This window comes from Halichondria panicea, chromosome 9, assembly GCF_963675165.1.
Source record: "Halichondria panicea chromosome 9, odHalPani1.1, whole genome shotgun sequence".
Taxonomy (NCBI): Eukaryota; Metazoa; Porifera; class Demospongiae; order Suberitida; family Halichondriidae; genus Halichondria; species Halichondria panicea.
The window spans coordinates 5582465-5605808 of record NC_087385.1 but is presented as its reverse complement, the minus strand read 5'-3'; the positions used below and the strand labels follow the sequence as shown (position 1 = coordinate 5605808).

At 41.2% G+C, this 23344-nt stretch overlaps 4 protein-coding genes across 5 annotated transcripts in view; 1 reads left to right on the top strand and 3 right to left on the bottom strand.

Moving 5' to 3' along the window:
* Positions 1 to 2: 2 nt before the first annotated feature.
* On the bottom strand, positions 3 to 2221 carry LOC135341565 (beta-lactamase-like protein 2). The gene is made up of 6 exons (XM_064538152.1): positions 1862 to 2221; positions 1285 to 1803; positions 1109 to 1230; positions 890 to 1051; positions 540 to 743; positions 3 to 472 (listed from the first exon to the last, which is right to left on the bottom strand). Exons 1-6 carry the CDS (start codon positions 2142 to 2144, stop codon positions 203 to 205), a joined length of 1560 nt encoding a protein of 519 aa, XP_064394222.1. The 5' UTR covers positions 2145 to 2221; the 3' UTR covers positions 3 to 202.
* LOC135341564 (remodeling and spacing factor 1-like) lies at positions 2220 to 9905 on the top strand. The gene is made up of 11 exons (XM_064538150.1): positions 2220 to 2488; positions 2613 to 2713; positions 3085 to 3165; positions 3806 to 3937; positions 4240 to 4325; positions 5359 to 5506; positions 5588 to 5674; positions 6173 to 6277; positions 6619 to 6719; positions 7501 to 7540; positions 9175 to 9905. The coding sequence occupies exons 1-11, from the start codon at positions 2338 to 2340 to the stop codon at positions 9796 to 9798; spliced, it is 1656 nt and encodes a 551-aa protein (XP_064394220.1). The 5' UTR covers positions 2220 to 2337; the 3' UTR covers positions 9799 to 9905.
* A 1114-nt stretch (positions 9906 to 11019) lies between these two features.
* Positions 11020 to 12748, bottom strand: LOC135341552 (transcription factor SOX-14-like). Its single transcript, XM_064538136.1, has one exon. The coding sequence runs from the start codon at positions 12640 to 12642 to the stop codon at positions 11446 to 11448; it is 1197 nt and encodes a 398-aa protein (XP_064394206.1). The 5' UTR covers positions 12643 to 12748; the 3' UTR covers positions 11020 to 11445.
* Positions 12749 to 13059: 311 nt separating this feature from the next.
* Positions 13060 to 23344, bottom strand: part of LOC135341540 (uncharacterized) — a 29003-nt gene continuing 18718 nt past the window's right edge. For both annotated transcript variants that reach the window (XM_064538121.1, XM_064538122.1), the window contains exons 17-22: positions 20899 to 20950; positions 20070 to 20107; positions 19739 to 19848; positions 19437 to 19507; positions 13739 to 13812; positions 13060 to 13448 (exon numbers count right to left, since the gene is read on the bottom strand). In XM_064538121.1, the coding sequence (XP_064394191.1) occupies positions 13296 to 13448; positions 13739 to 13812; positions 19437 to 19507; positions 19739 to 19848; positions 20070 to 20107; positions 20899 to 20950 (498 nt within the window). In that variant the 3' untranslated portion in view covers positions 13060 to 13295. The remainder of the gene's footprint in view (positions 13449 to 13738; positions 13813 to 19436; positions 19508 to 19738; positions 19849 to 20069; positions 20108 to 20898; positions 20951 to 23344) is intronic.

The window sequence follows — 23344 nt, the reverse complement described above, 5'->3', positions numbered from 1 at the left end:
GAGAAAAAACAAAGAGCTGATGTACTAACTGTACTATAAATTAAATTATACATTGAAAACATGTGTTGTTAGACAATTACTATAAGTACAATCAGGAGTGCATGAACAATGAGTATTATCTACACACATGCAATCTCTACGCCAAACGAAAGCACCACAATTTAATTGTAAAGTTGTAAGTGTACATAATTATTGTTTAAAATTAGCTTTTCACAAAAATTATTCCAGGAAATAGTCCTTCAATAATCATTCCATTGATTTCTCCACTCGTGTCTCGTAGAAATTCTACGTACTGTCCGAGCATGCCAGCAGAAATGAATGGGCAAGGTAATGGCCAAGAGCCTCGGCCAGAGATCTGGAACATATCTTTAGCCATATCTGGCTTCCAGTCTAGTTTCACTGCAAAATCTCCTAGATGGCCAAGCAATACCTTTTGTCCATGCAATTCTCCCACTGCCACTGAAAGCACATCCTATGGGGAAAAGTGTCGTGTTATGAGACACAGAATAATAATTTTAATACACAGAAAAACATTTCACCTTTCTCCCAGGAAACACTTTACCAGTGTAGGAACCCACGAACTCTTGAAGGTTGAGAGGCAAGTTCACTGGAGGAAGAAGGTCAGTGTCAAAGAGATGGCTGCTAAGAGTAGAAATCATCGCCATTCCACGCTCAGTCACATTTCGGAAGGATGGGCAACCTAGACAGCTACTCATTATAACAACTCCAGTCTTTATCTCTGGCTGCAGTGTGTTCAGAAATCAACATTAGTAGATTACCTTCATGGAATGACTGTCTAATAACTATAGGGCTTATTAAAATACTAGAACCTGAAGTAATACACTGCCTGTTGAGAGTACAAGGGTGGAGCTCATACATAAACACTTACTGCCATTATGAACTCTGCACTATATCCATTGATAGACCCTCCTTTGGTACGGAGTGTGTAGTTAGTGATTGGCACGAGCTCCCAAGGTCGACCAAATCCTCGACCATCTTTGTACATGTACACTGGCTGCATCCACTCTCGAAGAGTCTCACTGTCTAAGAGCTGTGCATGAAGAAAGGTTATTAATTAAAATTGAAGCAGTTTTGTTTGAGCACTTGCCGAGTTATTGGAAGGGAAGAGTGGGTCAATGTTATTCATTATTGACATCATGAGCTTGCTGAGGTCGTTTGCAGTTGAGTACAGTTGACCTGCTGGAGCCTCAAACCCAATGTCAATCAATTCTAATGGGAGGGGAACGATAAGAATACACGTTGCATATGATATAATGGACATACTCGCAACAGTACCATCCGGTGCATAACCCACAGCTAAATGATTCATCACATTTGGCTTAATTCCTGTACTAGACATTCCAAGAGGCTTTAAAATCATCCGCTCAAGCATATGTTCCCACGTATCTCCAGCAACTTTCTCTAATGCTCGACCGAGAACAGCCACACCGAGGTTGGAGTACTGTGGCCAGGTACCAGGAGGATAGGTCAGCTCCATCCGCGACAGATTTGCATAAATCTCATTAAATGAAGCATTGCAGCCTTCAAAAAAAATGCTTGGACAAGGCGTTTCTCTAGGTAGGCCAGACATGTGACTTGCAAGTTGATCAAAAGTGATACTTCTCTTATGCTTGAATGGATTCTTGATTTTCAGTTCTGGAAGGACTGTCGTCACATCAGAATACAGGGAATCGATGGAGCCCATATCCCTCAGTTGAAGCATCATCATTGCAGTGAAGACTTTTGTAACCGAACCAATGCGAAATATTGAGTCGCCATCAACTATATTTTCTGGACCCGAGGCTGTAGAAAAAAGGCATTAAACACACCAATCATGGGGCCACACGGGAACTGTACACACCTGACATATTTTTCACTCCAAATCCTTTGCTCCAAATCACTGCGTCTCGATACACCACATTCACCACAGTCCCTCCCACATCGTTCTTCACCAGCTCAGAAATGTCCTTGGTTAACTGTTCCAGCGCTGTCATCAACTTCACCTTCACCTGGCTAGGAGAGGCGTAGGGATCTGGGGGTATGGGGCAGAGGTCTTGGGAGGGTGCTCCCTTCAGGTAGCTGCTAGGGAAGAAAGCATTGGCCAAGGAGGCAAGGCAAAGGAGAAGAGGAGCTGCAACTCTCATAATGCTCAGGAGCAGATTACACAGATTGTTATCTGGTTGACTACCAGTAGAAAGAGTGGGTGGGGCTGCTGAGCTTGCAGAAGAATTCACGTGTTTTCACGTGTTGTAAATAAAAGGCACATGCTAAAATACAACCAAGTTTTAGGTGAGATATGAAGACCTTCTCTATTCTGTAGAAGGAAGGACTAGCGAAATGGAAGGGAGAGTCCTGTCCAAAAATGGACCTGTGTCTATTTCGTCATCACCAGACTTTGCTCAAGCCTACATTTTTATCCAAACATTTGGTCCACTATTGAAGCTTCCCCCGGTCACATTGAGCAGCTTAGAAAACTTCTTTGAACAAGGTGAGCCTCATAAACCCTAAAAAGTATTAAAAAGAGTACACAGGAAGAGTTTATAAAAAAGCCCAAAAATCAATATTTGAATGATAGTTGTTATACTGACGATCCCTACCATATATCTATGCAGGGTGTCCAGCTGGTGAAAGCCAACTGGCTCTCATTCATTGGCGCCTTCTAAACACATCATACAGAGTGGCTCGGGTCGAGTGGCAGCGCTCTGCTGTCAAGGTAACATACGTACCTCACACTTGACCCTCACGCACACACAAAACACTACCGCGCAATATACAGTAGAACCTCCGGCGATTATCCGACTAGGAAAATTCTCTACATCAACCTCGTTCATTAAATGCACATGCATAATAACATTAATTAAGTGGGTGCTAATGGACCACGTACAGAAGTAGGCGTAGCTTATCCATTCGCTTATCAGTTGTCTGACCTCAGATAATCGAGGTTCTACCTTAATGTACCATATTTATTCATGTACACTGTACAACACTGAGGTATCCTCATTCATGTTGTTACTGTTCCGGCCATATCGGTCTAGTTGGTATTAGCTCAAAGCTAAGATATTTAACCACACCCCCTCTACACAGTGCGCTAGACGTCACGAGCTCTGCGGTGAGGCTGTTCCCTACCATGAGCTGTCAGCTCAAGTCAGACTCAAACTGTTCCGCGTGAGTTGCATTTGGAACCTACACTGTGTTAATCAGTTGTGACTTCACCTCCCCCTAATGGCGTATACCTGGTATAGCAATTTGAGTGTTTACTGACATTGCTGATTGAAAGCTACCTCTGTTTATGGCATTTCTCTGGGATTGCTAATTCGTGAACTACACCCCTCCGTATAGTTTTGTTTTCATGTCATTAGTGGAAGCAAAACAACACTTTTAAATGCATACGTTATACACTTTAAAGATCAGTGATTTTGGATTGGAAAACAGCTCAAAGATATAATGCTTTAATGCTTCTAATTTTCTCTGTTGCTTTGCCAACTTCACCGTAGTAACAGTAAACATAGCATTTGAAGAATGTTAATTGGATGTAAATTGCATTACAAACAGTTTTTCTGTCGTTGAAAGGAGCTACTACAACTTTGTGTTAAACATCTGACATGTAGCGCTCGATCCGCTTAATGTTAATGCCAAAACAAAACAGCAGCCCACAAACACTTTTGTTATATCTTGCACTAAATACGATTTTAGGGGGGGGGGGGGGGTGGTCATGCGAAGATTATACTCTGCTGTTGTTCTCTCAGTTTTATTGTACTGGATTTATGTCTTTTAATTGGATCTCAAAAATACCCTGACCCTGTAGCTGTGCTGTGAGGAGCAGTTTGACTACAACATGAGCTTCAAGAGTGAGCTGACAAAAGAAATGTTAGAAGGGCCGTTCTGCAAGCCACTGCTTGGCTGTGACAGCTCCGGACAGAAGCATTGGCTGCTCAAGGTAACAAATTCTTGAGATGCTAATATCCCCGAGCTGTTTCTTGGTAAACTGGTTTCTATTATTCTGAGCATTCTCCACTGATGAGCTCAGGTATCTCCCACATGTTTTGTATGCCAACCGATAGCTGTGCGCCACTTTACTGTGCACAGTACGGTCTCAGGAAGCTAGCCAAGAAATGCCATGGCTTGCTGTAGTACAGGGGAGGGGTACATTGTAAGATCCTACTTGTAAGGAATGAGCAGACGAGCAGAGATAACCGACATGGTGTATCTCTTCACTATGTTTTGTTCACGGTCTGACAGGACTCATCGTTTGATGTCCGTCTCTATGGAGAGAGTCAGTACGATGTGCTACCTCCCAAGCAAGCAAAGTGGGTGGAGTTATCCAGGTGAGTAGAGTAGAGTAGAGGAGAGGAGGGAGACATTATGTTGACTATTGACGATCATTGTATAACATAATGCTATATATACGGTAATACCTACATGTAACTTGCTCTGTGGGGGACCTGGATGTTATGTGTGTACCTTCAACCCATAGAAGGCCGACATTCCTCTGTAAAATTAGATACCCCATTTAATTCCTCATAATTAAGTGGAAGTGACTATCATTTTTCTGTCTGTCATATGTAGCTACATAATAATAATATGTATACTGACTGATAGCGGTAATTACAGTGGCGCCTGTTTTTCAGGATGGTCTGATATATTATCTCATCAAGTCTCATTGAGAGTTTTAGTCATTAATGTTCGTGTTTTAATGGATTTGAGCATGAAGAACTTAAACACTTGCTCCACTAAATGCTAATCTGAGGGTGACAGCATTAGCTTACTTATCGTTAATAGGTGTACATGTTACACAGGTGTCATTGAAATGGGTCTGTGTTGTGTAAAGTTGTCCGTTAACAGTGACGAAGCATGGAGTAACCTAGTTACCGTGCTCCTGGCACATGTCTTATGAGAAGGGACGATGCTGATAGGTCACACCGACTTCAACCCATTTGGAATGTGTCAAAACTGTTTTTGGGCTTATTGACATGCTTCACAATGTCTGGAGCTGTGGGGGGGACCTGTAGTTTGGTATTCGCCTTGCAACACAACCACTTTATTATGACAAGTTTAGACATGGAATCGTGTACAGAAATTTGGCAACTGGTTGGTAACTAGTCCATAACAGGCATACTGGGCAGATCAGCTTGATTATTTCATGCATCCTACCATATAACGGTTATCTTCATAATGGTTCAAATTTTCGTATTTTTAAACCAGAAAATTAAAACTGTAAAAATTAATTTTTAATGTTACAATAGGTTCTATGTCACTATTCTGAGCTGCACAAATAGAATACGAAATATTAAACTTGGTGGTTCATACGAAAATGTTTACACCAACGAAAATTACCAGCTGTACGGTATCTGTCTCCAGGTCTCTAGAAGGTCTGATCAAGTATATCACTCTACTGGAGTCCACCAGAGGGGACTGTCTGCAGTCTGCATCACATGACAACCACGTGGCAATAGAGCAGAAGAAAGAAATACCAAAAGCTCAAATCACGTCCAAAAAGTCTACTAAAGTGAGTGAATGATTGTGATATAATTGGTTGATTGGGCAATTATGACATCACTGTGTTCATTGCCATACCAACATGTTGCAGACAAACCACTCCTCCCCTGCTGCCTGGGATGGCGACGAGTCCATTGAGGGATGCATCAAGTGCAGGAAAGACAATCACCACTCACAGGTATGCTATATGTCTTATCCTCGTTGTGTATACCTGTTCTCTGTATCCCGTGGTAGCTGACTAAGCGCTATACATGTACATGTACATAACCCCCCAGCCTAATATGGAAAGTATGTTCTGGCAGGTAGCGCCATGTATCAGACCGACTGTCAGTTCTGTTTTCATGCTGCTCACAATGATGCATGCGTCCGGTTTCCAGGGTGTTATGAGCTGATATGGTTATTAGGTAGTCGTCGCAACTTATCTATGGTAATTAGGCAGGCATTGGAGAGCACTCACTTGTCATGGTGGAACCGACGCATGTGTGTGCTGGCTATTGATCACTGAAGGATGTTTATTCTGAGAATGTCTGCAGTCCATTTACTCAGACTTATGCTCCCACAGACACACCCTACCTCCCCCACCCCCCACCATACCGCATACCCTACCTACCCCCCCTCCACCATACCGCACAGCCTTAACCCCCCTACCCACCCCACCCCACACACATGACCACAGATGCTCCTCTGCGACGAGTGTGATCGTGAATGCCACACCTACTGTCAGTATCCCCGGCTGTGGAAGGTACCCAAGGGAAAATGGAGCTGTCCTATCTGCAACGAAGTGAGTGTAGAAATCATTTAAAAGGCTCGTTAACCAAATGTTATTATTTGTTTCCTGTACACCCACCTTTTTTGTTGCTGTGGTCAGGAAGTAGGTGATAGGGATTCTATAATGGTTGTAATAGAGCTCATACAACTATGCTGTGGTCTAGACAGTATGCAGCCTCATCTTTGCTTTAATAGCGGACTGGTTGTGAGACAATTGTCTTGTATGGGGTTTTGACCCGACAACTACCATTTGTATAGAATACAGGGTCGTTTTAATTGCAGGATACTTGTGAGCGAGAAGGTTTTTGCCTGCAACTACCTTGTGTGTACATACATACATACCATACAATATAGGGCCATTTGATTGAAGAGCTGAGGAAAGTCTACACAGATGCCAGCATAGCCAAAAGTTACCACGACAAAACAATGGAGAAGAAAGAAAGAAGCATCGCTAGGTATGGACACTGTACATGCAGTGCATGTATTGAATGGCTTGCCGTAGAGTGTTACTTAGGATCATCATTTGTTATTATTTGTTTCTATTCTTGAAGCTATTTTGAAATGGGGGACTTATTCTAGTCTTGTCTGCTCATCTCCTGAAGCCTTTGGCTCTGGTTGTACAATAGAACCCTCCATAGGCTGCTACAGGAAGAACATGCACATGTACGATGATTATGTTCCTCCCTTCTTTGGCTGCAATGATAGGGCATATTTGACTCGATGATAACATAACCTGTTCTAGTCAGTTAGATTCATTGTGTGGGCGTAGTAGGTGCTACCTTGGGATGGTCCCATAGGATGGTTGGTACACACTAACTATGCACCTGGAAATGGGCAGGATGCAGCCTGTGAAATGATTAAATAAATACAGCGTTTGACAGCCATATTAAAAATATATTTTTAGGGACCGTGACCTCCATATTATGTGTGTATATACACATTCACCCCCACATAGTTGCTTGAAAATTCCAATGATTACATTTACAGTGGCGCATGTAGATTTTCTGTCGCTTGTAACTACTACATGTACCTATACCTTCCTAATATGATCACATCTTTGCATGGGCTTCGTTCCCTCCCAAAGCCTCTCTGTTTCTGCTCTCACCTCCTGTACTAGTAGGTGTTGAGTCAGACAGGAGGGAAAGCACTCATTTTGTTACAGCAATTGACACCTGATATTCGTAGGATATTTAGTGAGCCTCAATTCCTAGTCACATTTTATCTTTGTCTCTGCAGGTTGCAACGAACTGGTTTGCTCGTACAGAATATAATCTTGGTGAGTGTTACTATGTATATGACATCATTGTACTAACATTAAATGTGGCTGCTGGGTTTTGTTGTTTGATTGCATAGCAACAAACTTTGTTGCTTAGAAACCTGTGCAGTTATGTGTCCCATAGTCGAGAGTCCATACATGTCCGACAGTAAACATAAACAATCATCAGCTAACTCTCTCTCATCATCGTGCCATTTTGTGTGCCCGTGAAAAATATCATGGTACATAGGTCAAAGTTGTTGCAGTGATGGTGTTGGAGCATGCCTAAAGAGTGTCCTAGCCAAATTTAGGCCAAGCCATATATATGCGACTTACGTAATATTTACATGCACCTGTAGGGATTCTCACTGTATCATATACACACGGTATATCATATCAACTAAAAGCAAAGTACTGGTAGTCATGCATTCACATCATTCAGCATTGTTTTGAAGGTTAAAGAATTTTAATTAGCAGTTTTCCTCAAGCTCAAAATTTGGCAGCACTTTATTTTATTGTAAACTCCAAGCGCAGTCTGTACTGGTGTGTGTGTGTGTGTGTGTGTGTGTATTTGGGTGTTTGGGTTAAGCTCAGAAGCTCAGGCTATGATTTCAGAGGCAGGTCTCTATATAGCTTCCTGTACCTTGGACCTAAGGTGATTAGAAACCACAGCTTTTCTTAGGATACATCCTGCCTGTGTACTGTGTAGCTATGACAACAAGATATTTATTAGTTGTTGGCGTACTGTAAATGTATTTACTTGAAGACATTTTGATATCTGATTCCCCTAACCCTACATGTATTTCAGAAAACCACTCTATAACCACTCTAGCAGTCACTTATGTATATGGTATGTTATGGTATAGCATTCCTCTAGCGTGTGTCAACAAAGTATCCACTGTATCTATCGTGTTACTTCTAATGAGTCTTAGAATGTGATACTCCTTTCAATTATAGAGAACCTATCTTGCAAAACCGTCTCTGTAGGTTTGACTAGCTGGCATTAGGTCATTGTCTTTCCTGCCCGTGCGGTTCTTTCCTAAAGCTTCCCTGACAAAATTGTCAGCTTCACAGGCACCATACTGTCTCCGTCTTAATAACATCTCTTATTTCTTATTCTAGAAATAAAATGGAAGGCTATTTATACATAGGGGCAGCTTTATTTAAATACCTTGAACTACGTACTGTGATACGTACATGTACTGTATATTACACTATGAGCTAGCGGGACATTAGGTACATGTACATGTCACTTCTAGATGTACTTCCTGTGCAATTTGTCTGGTGTCTAGCGTCCTGTAGTTGCACATGCTAATCTGATTACACTAACTAATGTTCCCACAGGCCGCCAGCATGATTAGAATACACTTCCTGTTCTCTCCCCACCTGGGTTAGCCAACCTGCTGAGCTAGTCTGTTTGGTTTCAGTTGTACTGCAGCTGTCTCTGATTAGGTGGTTATCATATTATTATCAGCTCTCTTGGGGCTGGGCAGTCCTTAGGTGTTAAACAGGCAGGAGCTCTCAGCCTGATCATGCATTGTAGTCTAATTATACCTCTAGCTATGTGTAGATGCATGTAGCTGAGATGTTGTATACATGTAGTCTGCACAAACTATCACACCCCCTCATAATAATCATGATTTCACTCCCCGCAGAAGGAGGACGAAGAGGATGTCAGTAGGAGGTCTCGTCGCTCACGCAAGGAGATCAACTATGCTGAGCTGAATGATGTTCACCTACCCCCCTTAGGACGAAGCGACTATGTTGGTTACGATTGGAGCGCACCTCCTGTTACAAGGCGAAACAGAGTCGGACAGGAGTACATACATGATGACTATCTGGCACCCCGAGTCAGAAACTCGACCAGGCGATACAGAGGAAGTCCCATTCCAGAACAAAGAGCAGACAAAAGTGTAGGAATTGAGTCTACCCAAGACGAGGCAATCGATGTCACTGTCTCCGCCAGTAGTGAGCGGGTTTGTGAATCCGTAGAAGGACAATTAGAATCTTTCCCCTCCTCACCTCACCAATCTAATGGGGGACACTCCTCTCCAAGTAACATTCACTCCAATACTACTAGTGAAAACAACTCTCTGAATACATGCTCTATAATAAATAGTAGTCTGGCTATAGACAATGTCGAATCAAGCTCATTGGACGTTCTAGCGAGTCAATCGCTCATGACATCACAAACTGAAAGTTCACTCCAAAAGAGTGGGAACAATGAACTAACTATGATAAGTGCATGTGATGAGAGCATGGACACAGGTACAGTCTAGAACACTCACATTGTGCATATATATAATAATTCCATTTTGGTCTTTTCATTGTTGTACATATTTATTTCTTAATTTTATCTATTTGGACTGTATTTTAAAGTTGAGAAGGAGCCTTGTTAGCTAGTTTACTCTGTACTCTTCAATGTCTTGTATAACCACTCCTTTCAATAGTTGGCCGTTACGTGAAATACAGGCTATATTCGCTCAAGTATGTGCACCCTGAATATTGTATAGCTTCTATTAATAGATATTAATCGTCAAGAATGCATGCGTGGTTGTGTACTGTGTATGTGTGTGAGAGTGTGTGTGCATGTTGTGTGTTTACAGTACTTGCAGCTATGTATTTGTATGTGGATTTATGTGATTTTGATTTGATAATACTTTGGTGTACTAAAGTGTGCCCACAGTTTTGAAGTTGTACTGTGAGGGGCATACTAGTTTAGTCAATATGGTAGCAGCCTAGCCCCTCAGCACCTCACCAGTTTAGTAAACAAACTCACTGAAACTTTCATAGTTTGCAACAGTGCAACGTGTGGGTGGGTGATTATCTACAGCGGTTTCTGCATGTTTCCTTATAGCTAGCGATTCCATTTCCTTTCACCTGTAAAAATTAGAGTAAGTACTGCTATATAACCCAGTTGATGAGTTTATCATTGATTGATACTATACAATGCCGAGCATTGTTTGCTGTACGTACTGGGGTCACGAGCGAGCCTGTCATAGCTATCGTATAGTATATGAGATCCTGTGTCATATCATCCACTTGCTGGATGTGTGGTTTTGCTCTCCCAAACCATAAATGTAAACAGAGAATCCACATTAATAAGGCCTCACCTCACCTGTATACCTGTGTATGAGGTCCCTAATTAGGGATGGCTGTTTTCTGGCAACCTACAGCATGGGGGGGTTATGGCTAGGAGTCTGTCTGGCAGTCTGTCGTGACTGAAATCAGCCAAAATGAATTATGACATTTTTTCAGACCTTTATTCTTTACCCTTTAACTGTATATAAGGTGAGTGAAATGTAATTGAAAGCATACCATCTTCAAAGAAGAATGTAATGTGCGTACTGAGGTCACCTATGTAACGATAATTATGACTGTTATGCTGCTGATACTCTTATCCTATCTTAACATTGATAGCACTGTTTATATTCAGTGTTTGTACATGATGCTCTTAGCTACAACTAGCGCCCTGAGGCTATGTTTACATTTTAATAGTCTGATTTGTTCAATTATTATATTCAAACAACAATACAAGTAGACAACATTAATGTTCTACACACACAGAATCAATAAATTGAAGAGAGATAAATCTCTGACACAAATTCAAGTGACTAATGGTTCCGGATGGAGCAGTAGATTGACATTGAACATACAGTTGTACAAAAGGTTCTAGAACACGACGTTAATACTTAATTATTGATCTGTCCGAGGCTGAGTTGATTGATGATGTGAATGAGCTCACAATAACTTAATGACTTGCTCAGATGTGTGCACAAATATAGTAAATGACAGAAACCTGCTTTTGTATACACAACAGCACAAAAATAGTGCATGCAAAGAGGGGCAAAAAAATATTTTGAGAAAACTAAATTTGCCAAACGAAAGGTAGTAACAAACAATATAATTATGACCACAAAACAAACTCACAGTAAATGCTGTAGAGGAACTGTAGTATCGTGTGTAGAAATAGAAGACATTGTAAATGTTGAACTGGTGGGTACAAAGTCTGTGCAGGGAGAGCTAGAGAGCAACTTGAAGTGAGAACTGTCCGTGCTGTCTAGTCCAACTGAGCCAACTGATTCTGCAGCCGCATCATCAAGGTAAACGTTAATCATACTGCTGAGGTCGGCTTCAGCACTCGAATGGGGGCTTGCAATTCCACTATCATCAGGATTACCCACTAAATCAATTGGTCCCTGGTAAGAGTCCACGCTGCCAACAGGGGAGTTTGTGCCCACGGGGCTATCCAGTGCAGAACCACACATTCCTTGTGGTGGAGAGGTCGGAGTACCACAAGACGTTGCAAAGGATGAGAGTGAGAAATTGTTCGGACTTGCAATAGGTGCTGAGGAGTAGCCATTGACGTAACCTGTTAGTCCTACTTGAGGGGGCGAGTCGTAGGAAGAGAGAGGAGTTTCGAAATCTTGCATGCTGCCAGGACTGCAGTATCCATTCATTTGAGTTGACACAGGTAGGGCAGATGAGAGCCCCCACTGAGGTTGGCTTGCAATGGGGTAGTCATAAGCGGTTGGTCTCGGAGAAAAATGTGCCGGAGTATAGTAGGTACTACCATACGAAGATGGAGAGGGGTAGTAATTTTTGACTGCATACGGAGAGTCAGTTCTTTGCATGCCAGCTGGAGGGTAGAAAGACTGACCAGGTCTGGGGAATATAGTGGTTGGTCTTGAAAATGCAGGGCCATAGGGAGGAATGACATCCATCGGAAATCGTCTGATGGGCTGCGGCTTCTTTCTCTTTGGCTTGTATTTGTAGTTGGGATGCTTCTTCATGTGAGCTTCTCTCAGTTTCTTTGCTTCATCAATATAGGGCCTTTTCTCATCGTCAGTGAGAGCTTTCCATTGAGTTCCAAGTCTTTTGCTAATTTCGGAGTTGTGCATTTTTGGATTCTCATCAGCAATCTTCTTCCTCATTTTTCTTGACCATACCATGAAAGCGTTCATAGGTCTCTTTACTTTATCGTCGTCCTCCTCGCTGTTTGGAGAAACACGACCCACAGTTGCATGATGATGCTCCTGGAGCTGAGCTGGGTGCTGCACTTCACAGTAGCTTGTTCCATAGGTAGGAGGGTGCCCGTTCGGAAGGCCTGGTAGATGCATCATAGCAAATTTTGCAAGAGACAATTAGAGAAGATATAGCGTTGAGACTGTCAAAGTCAGTAGCTGAAAACTATAAGCAAACTTATGTTTTGCAGCTTTTATAGGCTGCATGCATATGCTTTGGTTGCTTTGCATTCCATCAAATCAGTTAATTGAACGGATGTACATGTTATAATCAACCACACACCACTGGAAGCTAAAACATGCTGCAATTTAATTATCACTTGTCATCACTTTTATTTCTAATCCAATTTTTCTTCAATTAATTTCCTTTTACTTTCTTGTATCAAAGGCTAATTAACACCTTGGACTTATTAAAACTTCTCTACTCTAGTTTACAGCTCAATGCAAACCTTATTGTGCATCAAACATCAGAGAATATTTTGTTTGTCTGAATAAGAATTGTTAACTGGATTCATCTAGGGATGAAGAGGGCAATAATCGCTCTTTAAAGGTAGTTTCATGTCAGTTAATCTGTATACGAGCAAAATAATGGCAATAAAAATTAACAGTGTAAACTATTAAGCAGTCTGAGACTGAATACAAGTTATTAAAAAAAAGGAGATGAATGAAAAGAATTGAGACATAAGAAAATGCACAGAGAAATACGGTTTGTGAGACAATACGGGTAAGTAATGTTTATTGAGGGCAGTTGCTCAGTTCTTTGTTCCATTGAGGGTGAGAGCTGGGGCAGAGAAGTGACGGCTCATTGGTCGACTTGGACCAGCCTCTCGTCGCATAAAGTATCGATTCAACAGGAGCAATGTTCTCCGTACGTTGAGTATCACAAATCCCTCCATGTCTATCACCTGTAGGGCACAAGACACAATGTTTCACAAGGGGGAAATACCTAATATGCCCACAGGCACAGCTGCTAGTGTAACAGAAAGAATGTAACATACTCGAAAAGTAGTGATTCTAGCCACAATTACGATGGAAGGGAATGTTGCTCTTAATCAACAGCTAACAATTTGGATGATTTTTAGGCATGCACAAATAGAGACAGTAAGGTGGGTAGGTAGGCACACTGTGTAACTGAGCTAAAGGCAAAGTAAGTGTGCAATAATAAACCGGGCAATTTGTTGGTATGGAAACTCACAGGGTCACGAAGGTGTTGTAGCTCCAGCAGGTCCTCCAGATGCAGAGTCTTCTCGTAGATAGCTTTCTGGTGTCCTGCATAAGAAGAGAGACAAATATGAGCTAGGTATGATGATGTTATCAGAATGCATGTGATCATGACTGCATGGTAATGGAATTGTGTGAACTCCAGTAAGGTTTGCATTACCCAAACTAGAATATTGTGCCCAAAAAACATGAAATCTAAGGTGAACGATTTGAGATCAAAGTGACCTTGATATGCGTACATGTAACAAGGGAGCCATCACTCTATCCAATTCCTTCTATATATATACAAACATTGAAAGAGGACACCAGTCGATCACATGCAAAAAACATCTGAATTTGGTCTAAAATATGTACTTCTGCACATAGGGAAATGACAAGACCTCTTTTAGGAGGAGGACACACAAAAAATCCTATTAAGTGGAATTGCCTATAGGGTTGTACACATGGAAACTAAGTGAGAGCATCCCCCACTCTGGCTCTGCTAGTCCACACACAATGGAAAGCTAATAAGGAGTATTTAGATGAATTAATCATGTTGCCAAACACTGATCGATTTCAGGCTCAGATTAATCTGCTTAGGAAGACACCACGACCACAAATGAAGTGAGAGACAGTAACAAAGAGAGAGCTGCAAAGAAATTAGTTCTGTGGCTTGGACGATAGGCCACAAGTGTGGGCAGAGCTTAGCTGCTATACTTATTAGAACCACTCTCTGCCAACAGGAACCATCTTTCCAAAGCACGTTCCGAATGACCTAATATGGTTGTCCCGATATCTAATTTTACGGAGCGCTGTGTAGCTGTAATGATTTAATCACAGTCTCTCAAAATTAAATATCACAAAAAGTCTGAAATAGTGGGCAGGGTGTGGATGACTAACACAAACAAAACGAGGGGGCTAGAAGCAACCAGAGGAGTGTGAACGAGTATTTAAAGTTGAAGTCTAGAGCCAACTGAATGGTGTTGCTAAAGCAAGGAGTAAACATTTTGGCTGTTATACAAGTGAGCAGCATGCTAGACTTGTGCATGTCTGAAGATGAGTGGGCGAGTTTTGACGATAAGCTTGTTGTGATATGTCGAACAGTTTTGCGCTAGTAGCCGGAATAATATATTATATTCATTAGAATGCATAAACAAGAAATCCATGTAAACACCTGTGTCCTGTCCCAGGAAATTATTCATAGAAGGTCTTTTCTCCTAGTGAATAATATCAAGGGAAATCTTCCAATGCATGATTACCGTTAGCAAAACAGGTCAGTTTGACCACACCATGACAACACGGTCTAGAGGTTCACACTGATTTCATAGGTCATGGGGAAATTTTTGAGAGAGGATGAGAGAACCCAAAACATCCCATGGGCAAGTAATGTTCACCTTTAAAGTGCTCAAATATTGACCTGAGGCTACGAACATATCATTCCAATACACCTATAGCTACACCGGGCCTGAGGGGGCATAACGTCTGAGACCGTGTGTGGGATACCGAGACAGTACTACACTTTAATTCAGTTTGCAAAGAGCTACAGCAACGGTACATGACAACGCTCCATATGAGCTACAGATTAGATTTCACTCCTGCATACGTTGTCTGCCAAATGTCCCTCCTAAATTTCAAGTGGCCTCAAATTCTTTTAAATATAAATGTACAGAGATTGTTTTGACTATAATCTATGAAGCACACGAGGTGTGCATACGGCTGCAAACCTTAGAGGGGAGAGAATATACTAGCTACCATGGCGGGTACAGGAAACAGGTGTTTGGGTAATTAGATCAAATATGCCACATCAAACAACCTCAACAGATCGGAGAGGGTAGCCATGAACCAGCTTGGTTAAAGAAACATTCCAATCATGTAAACATCCCAAATTAAACACCAGTTCCCATCAAAATGTTGTTGAGAATTACCAACTGATAATTAAATTAAATTACACAAATTCTGTTTTGCGCACTTCTCCACATATTATGCACAACAAGTTAGCTAATAGCTACTGAAAAAAAAATACTAGTTTTCAGAAGCCCTATCTCGATAGGCTTGTTGGTATGTTGGTACAACATTAATTAGGGGGACCTAACTTTGTCCAAGCTTACTAAAGGATGTAGCGTAGGTACTGCCATGCAAGGGATGTATTGTGTAGGCACTATACCTATTCCCAAGGAGACATGATAACAACAAGAACTTGTGTGCTTGTAGTAAGCTAGCTGTTTATAAGGTTGAAGACACGTTAATTTACAGAACTGTTTGAGCTCCGAACCTAACCCAACACATAAGCTGAAACATATAATTTAGCACTTTCAGAATTGGGTTTTGAAAAATTTCACCATTGATCCAAGTTTTAATAAATTTTCTATTGAGGCTCACTAATTTACTGAAATAATATAGTCAACAACGAGTACATGCAACTCTAGGAAAATTCATTACAGTTCTGATTTTCATAAAACTACGCTAGTCCATAGTAATTATGACAACTGCAGGGACTTCACTGGAAGTAGAGGGTTGTGTAGAGGATACCTCACACATCCATACTCAGCCTGATGGGCCAACAAGGGGAGAGGAAAAGCAGCAAGCATACAAACTTTCAGCGCCACCGACCACAGCAGGAAACCAGAGCTACAAGAGTCTCCCATGGCTTCTCTCGAAAAGCGTTTCTCAGGCTAGTTGGATTATGCAACCACACTCGAGCAGCCAGCTGCACTAGTGTGACAGATGATGTCAATGTGAATTTGAATTGTGATACAAGAGGTTGAGTTCTAGCTAGTAATGTAAGCCTGTGTGGCACACATCAAGGGTGGTCTAATGTGTCACAGCTGTAACATTACTCATTCACATCACAGCAAGCAGTTAAGTAGGTACATGTATAAGCACACAAGCAAAACAAACAGCTAGAGGCGTGCCATTAGCGAACTTTTCAATAAAATGCATACTTTGATTTGCTCGCTTGGTCACACTCAAAAGGAATTCACCCACAAAAAACAAACTTCACCACACACACTCCCCATGCACCCACTCACGTACGTGACAATATACCAAGCAGCTGCCCAACACACGAACACTCCCCCAGGGCCACTGATACATACATCACCAGAGCAGCATAATACGTTTGCCAAAAAGGAATGATACAATTAAATGGATCCATCACCTAACGCTCCACTGAGCTATATACGGAGGCTATAGATGACTCTACTGAGTATGTAAAAGAGTGTAGGAGGAAGTGCCTTATCTCGCAGGATTAAGGTAATAGGATGCAGATAATATGTACACAACAAACACACACACACTGCACTGCATACTAATCGTTGTAATGCACACTTAAAATTGCTGTGTAGTAGTGCGGTAGAAATGTGAGAGCTTCTTTAATATTGTGTACAAGTGTCTTGATATAAACAGGAAAGGAAAATTTAATTTGTATCCATTCCAGTTGTGGTAAAATATGTCCTTTGCTCAGCAGAGAAGAGTAATGAACACAGCCGCTTTCCAGGAAAGAAACCCAGCTTCCCATGCTCAGGGAGGAACAACCACAAGGAAAATGGGACACCAATTAAATATGCTTGGTTGTAATTAGGCTTGCTTTCAAGCTATTGAGAGATTAAAAAAAAACATGTAAATCTATAAGCCGGAAAACACTTCAACAACTTCTACAACACAAACTAGTAGTCATTTTAAACTTCCAAAAACACTTCTAGCTCTGAAAAGACACATATTTTGAGACAAAATTGCCCAAGTGAAAATGTATACTAATAGGTGCATTGGACTGGAAAGTGGTCATGATTGCACCGATGAGACCAACAACTAGTAGTCTGTACAGACTAGCACCAACTCAGCCAGGGAAATTATGTCTGAGATATGCACAAACTACCACACGAGGTTGAAAATGAAAAGTGATGTCCCTGCAAAAATGTCCCAATGAAGGGTAAAACTATATAACAGGGTGATTGTTCAACTCTAACTAGCTGGAACAAGGTTATTATGTACGTTGATCTAATAATACAAAAAGTCTTTGAAGATCACATCGATTAAATCAGCAGGTACTTAATCAGCTAAGTATGCTTAATTGATAGCAACAAGTTGATACGATAACGACTTTACCAAATAATGGAGGAATGTTTATTCGAGACACTTGAGAAAGCGGGATTGAGGTATTAACAAAGTACTATTTTATTATAATGTAGGGTCATTACAGAGACTAGTCCAACTTTAGTGCTGAACCAAACCTACACATGGCTTAATCTGTGCACCTTGGAGGTATGCTTGTTCCTAACACATTAATAAACTTCGGGAGATCAAAGAAAAGTTCAACAACTTATCAGATTACTACCAGCCTCGTAATAGTCTCCCTAGCAACAGAGTAGCTTGATGAATACTTTAAATTGTTGAATTCAAATTCGATCACGTACAAGCTAGATCTGCTAAATATAGGCACATAATTGAGAATATTGGTCATTCACAGAGTGTAGAGGTTAAGCAAAACAAGACATTGCTGTACTGGGAAACTATAGGCAAAGTAAGCACTGTAAGAATAAAACAAACACCAAACGTTGCACAGCTACAAGTGCACTGCTCCCCCCCACACACAAGGAAATGTTAAGACCTACATGTGCAGATGAACAATAAACAACACTCAACACCCACTCAGGAAAAGCTTCTTCAGTAAGAGAGTGAGTACACAGCGTGGTTAAACGGGACCTACGAATATATGGCCAGGTGCTATCAAGAGTTCATAAAGAGGAGTAATCCAACTCTCACGCACATTCCATTCTACTATTCTACTTTTATTCACCTTCACGTATATGCAGATGGAATTTTTTTTATAAAGATGAAGAAAGGTCACCTTTCAGAGACATGTACACACAGTATGTGCATACATATACGTATAGTTCTTTACAGGAAGGATCAACAGATGATTCACAAGCCTCCGTATCAACAATACACCAACAAGTAAAACTTAGACCTATATAGCATTACATAAATATTAAGGCACGATCGTTGGTAGAGGACACCGAAGTGTGCTGAATGTTCTAATCTGATATGCTAGCTGATACAAACATTGTCAGTGCATGGTAATCAACATTGAAAACAACTGTGCAAAAGTTACAGCCTGCATGGCCACTGGAAAATGGTATTACTTCAAATGTGTTCTCTGGTTATATAACGCAATCACTATAGTATTAGGGTTAAAGAAAACGCAAAATTTTTGCCCTAAATTTGGACACACAACGGCATTGAGAGTTGTAATTCAATCTACTGATGCACGAACACACAAGTGTGCTACGCGTGCACATGTCGATAACAGTTAGACCACCTAGTGTGAGGGCTGATTAAGTAACCGAATACCAGAGCTCCTTAAAGCCTCCTTTTAGACACCTATATGCAAACACATTACTTCTTGCTACGGCTGCAGACATACAGTAACGCTAAAATTGATTAAAATACGTACACATGATAATTATGAGTAAAAACCAACATTGAGGAGTGACAGTGGGGAAACAACTAAAACACCAAATAGAAAACGTACGATGCACAAGACACAATTATATTTAGCTTTCAGAAACATATAAGGGATTAGCTGTACCTCCTCCGAATGGCATTAATTCCAGAGGGAGGTGGTGTGCATTACACACGTCATATATCACTCATACAGAGATAGAATGCATTAATTGACGTATATACGTACATACCTTTGTAGTGCATTGAGAGGAGATAGATCCCAGGCTCTGGACAGCTCATTTGGTAGGAGATGGCCTTTCTTCTACAAGACAAAACGAAGAGCAAGACATAACAAAAGTCCACCAAAACTTATAACATGTCTACAAATGGTAAACGGATGTCTACTAAGTGTGAGTGGGTCATTTGAAGTCTGGGTACAGAGTGTAACCGCTTACCACAAGCTATTCATGCAAATTTCCAAGTTAATGATATAATGGACCGTGTTATTACAGGCCGGTTCAGTTAGACACACTTAGGTAACCCGGCCTCTCACCTTTGCTCGGGTATGCCAGGAGTCTCCAGAATCACTCCTTCCTTCTCTAGAGCCTGGTGCGAGAATCGATATGTTCCTCTGGCCTTTCTGAACATGTTGTTACTAGGTTGCTAAGCATGAAGACAAACAAGTATGGGAAGGTTACAGTTGTGATTCTTTGGGAAATGTCAAATTTGCATAAGTATACACGCACGTATGTGATTGGTATCATCTTGCAACTCAAAGGCTTGCCAAGCAAAGCATAATTGCATGCCATTGTTTAGTGCAAACACAGGTGTACTTTATGCGAATACCAAAGCCAAGGGTATTCATGTTCATAAATTAAACTTACCACTTCTCCTACTTTGGTTCTGACTGCTGCGAGATACTCTACGAGAGAGAGAGAAAGAGAGAAGAAGAGAGAGGGAGAGGGAAAAGGGGATGATAATAATAATTTAGTTAGCGAATACATGGGTCCCAACACCCCCCACTGGGTGCAGTAACCATGAGCACAGCCTACACACATACACCTGTAGTAGGTACCAAAGGTAACTCAATTAGAGCCTCTGGAGCTACAGAGCTGAGAAAAGAGGAGCTCACACAAATGCCACCACAGACAAACCCTACCATCCCACCTGCCCACTTCCAGTTGAATGGACACCACTGGCAAATGAGTGGGCATGAGTACTGCCTGTGGTTAGTTTGAGGTGACTATAGCTGGCTGTTAGGGCCAATGAGGGGGCGGAATCTTGTGTCTGCGAATCATAACTAATGTTTTAATGCGTATCCCAAGGCTCATGGTATTGTTCATCACGAGTACATGTATAGTACATGGTAGAGGCAGCAGTACATGTGCAAACCATAACATAATCAGCCTCTCCAAACCACAGATATAATGTAAGCTAGTTGAGTGGGTAGTTGGACAAGAATGCAAACCATCGCAGTCGTGTGCCTCCGCTATCGTTACTGATATTGAAATAATCGTCTTGTACCATTAACCCGGATAATTGGCCACCCCCGTAACTTGCTCCATCAACTAGAGCGAGTTTAAGGATACAAATTAACGAACGCATGTACGTACAATGTAGCTAAGGACATTAATTAATGGAGCAATCGCAATTATCCAGCTGAGTCTATGCCAAGAATGCTTAATTATCTTGTGAATGTGTGTGCATGGTTACCTTTGTAGGCATCCAGCTGGTCCTGAAGGTAGTCACTGTGTTCCAGCATAGCCTGCATACAAGTAAGAGGTGTTTGATGAGGTAACATACACAAATACAGGATGTTCAATACCAACATGCCCATTGTACTCAAGCCCAGTTTCCATATTATCAGACACTTCATGAAAAACCATGACAGGTAACGGTTGCACGCGTGTGTCTGAGGCCTTTGATAGTGGTGGGTGTATATTTAACTATGCAGAGAAAGAGGACAGGATGCACACAGCCCAATCTTCCTGACAACAATGGCAACCAGGGACGTGGGATTACCTAGTTCTTTAGGTTTGGGTTGATGTATTAACAACAAGACCAGCCCACATCCCAACAGCAGAGGAGTTCTAAGGAATTCGACCAGCCACTAATTCAGCCAACACATACATGTACCCCCTAACAGGTGTGCCTCTGTCTCACTATATACAGCTGCCTCAGGGAGCAACTACACAACAGATGTGCACAGGGCTGATGAGCCTCAGGTAAATATCAGAGCAAGGTTCAGGGGGAGCTAATTTCACCACCTGTTTTGGTTTTTAACACATGTATTGTATCTCTAGTGTGTAAGCCATATACACATCTGATATAAATACATGGCTAAAATGAGATTGATGTTTTTGTCTTTCACTTGCCACAGAGTGTGGTAATTGCATCAGAATAGTAGCCTCTAAGTGAAGGATTTTTGCACAAACAGGAGGCATGCTTGAGTGGATAATAACTATAATTGCATACAAAGAGTGAACTCTTTATAAGCACGCATGATTCAGTATCCTGAGCTGCTTACACAAGTGATGAAGAGGTGGCAATAATCATTATTGAGCCAAAATAGGGTTTTAAAGCCAGTTGTTGTTGCAGGGCTAGATGAGTGTATTAATTGCACATTGTTTGGATAAGTGCTCAACAATGTGTGACAGCGAGTCAAGTCGGCTGTCACGCCTCAGGGTAAATATTTGGGACGACCAACCGGTATAAGGCAATGGAGGGGGCGAGTGATTCTGCAGAGGTTCTATACACAAACTGTGGGGAATAGAACTTTAACGAGATTGAATGTCCTGTTTTGAAAACAAGATTCTTACGCGACCAGTAGAGCGAGCAAATGATCTGCAATGGTTATTCACAAGGACACACTTCTAGCCAAGAGGCATTTGCGCTCCACTCAACCACATACTTCCAATTACAGTAAATGAATTCACTTTCTAACTGTGAAAAATTAAAGTACCCATGGCATGCCATTCCCCTTTAAACATTAGTAGGTGCTAGGTAGAGCCATGCTCAAGCATACTGAAAGAGCTTGTACTTATTATACACAACTGGATGTTAGGGATTATAAACAGACAAAAAAACAAAAGGAAAGAGATTTCAATGTGCAAATGTATGCATAAACAATAGTCGCCACGGTAATTGATGCACACGGAAAGCACATGTAAATGTTTATTTTTATGAAAAGGAGCTTAATTGATCATGATGCGATCTCACGGAAACTTTGGCAGGTGAGATATATTTTAAATGCTAATTTCTTTAATAAGAAATGCGAACAGGATTTGTCTAACGAATGGGAGGAAAAAACAATTACAGTTGTTGTAGGACATCATAAAAGTGAAAAGTGATAATCAAGAAGCAAATATTTGCCCTATAATGAGCAATGTGAACTAGTATGTCACTCTTTCTGAGAAGTCACTTTTCTAAGAAAGAGAAGGAGGAAAAATGTTTTTGTAGCTAGGCTGAATTAAAGCAGATACAGCACTTAGTAGTATAGTACGTAAGTAATATAATACTATGCATGTCATATCTATAATGGTACATAAGGGCTCATAGCTAAGACAAATTGCCTCAATTGATTGCCATAGTAAAAATGGTTGCTACAGCAATTATTACACATTAAGACCATTGGTCCACAAGGCTCACAGATGTTGCATGTAGGCCTACAAGAGTGCTCCTAGTACAGTAGCTATATGCATGTAGGCCTACAAGAGTGCTCCTAGTACAGTAGCTATATGCATGTAGGCCTACAAGAGTGCTCCTAGTACAGTAGCTATATGCATGCACTTACCATTAATTGGGAGCTACAAGGCGACTACAAAGCTTTTTTATTGATAGACAGGGCGATAGCAAATTTTACGAAAGGGAAAATGTATTAGACAAACAGATTTTACAACTGTGTGACATGGAGGATAATAGTTACTCTCTAGCTACTACAATAACTTGGTGGGTAACCTTTTTTTTGAATTCGGAAATTAAATTACCTATCTTTTTAAGTGATATCAGTGTAATTTGTGTAATTTTATTAGCAAAAAAAATGCGTTGCATCTGTGGTCTGGTATGTTGGTGAGCTACATGTTTCCCTGACACTGGCTTGAGGTCATACCAAACATGTAGGGATGGGGAGGCCACACTCTAGTGCACCTGCAACGGTATC

Coding starts and splice junctions, on each gene's coding strand:
- LOC135341565 (XM_064538152.1), bottom strand. CDS start 2,144: ATGAGAGTTGCAGCTCCTCTTCTCCTTTGCCTTGCCTCCTTGGCCAAT. Junction 1,804..1,861: donor TGGAGTGAAAAATATGTCAG/GTGTGTACAGTT, acceptor TTTTTTCTACAG/CCTCGGGTCCAGAAAATATA. Junction 1,052..1,108: donor TCTTCCCTTCCAATAACTCG/GCAAGTGCTCAA, acceptor CTTCATGCACAG/CTCTTAGACAGTGAGACTCT.
- LOC135341564 (XM_064538150.1), top strand. CDS start 2,338: ATGGAAGGGAGAGTCCTGTCCAAAAATGGACCTGTGTCTATTTCGTCA. Junction 2,489..2,612: donor AGAAAACTTCTTTGAACAAG/GTGAGCCTCATA, acceptor ATATCTATGCAG/GGTGTCCAGCTGGTGAAAGC. Junction 4,326..5,358: donor AAGTGGGTGGAGTTATCCAG/GTGAGTAGAGTA, acceptor ATCTGTCTCCAG/GTCTCTAGAAGGTCTGATCA.
- LOC135341552 (XM_064538136.1), bottom strand. CDS start 12,642: ATGATGCATCTACCAGGCCTTCCGAACGGGCACCCTCCTACCTATGGA.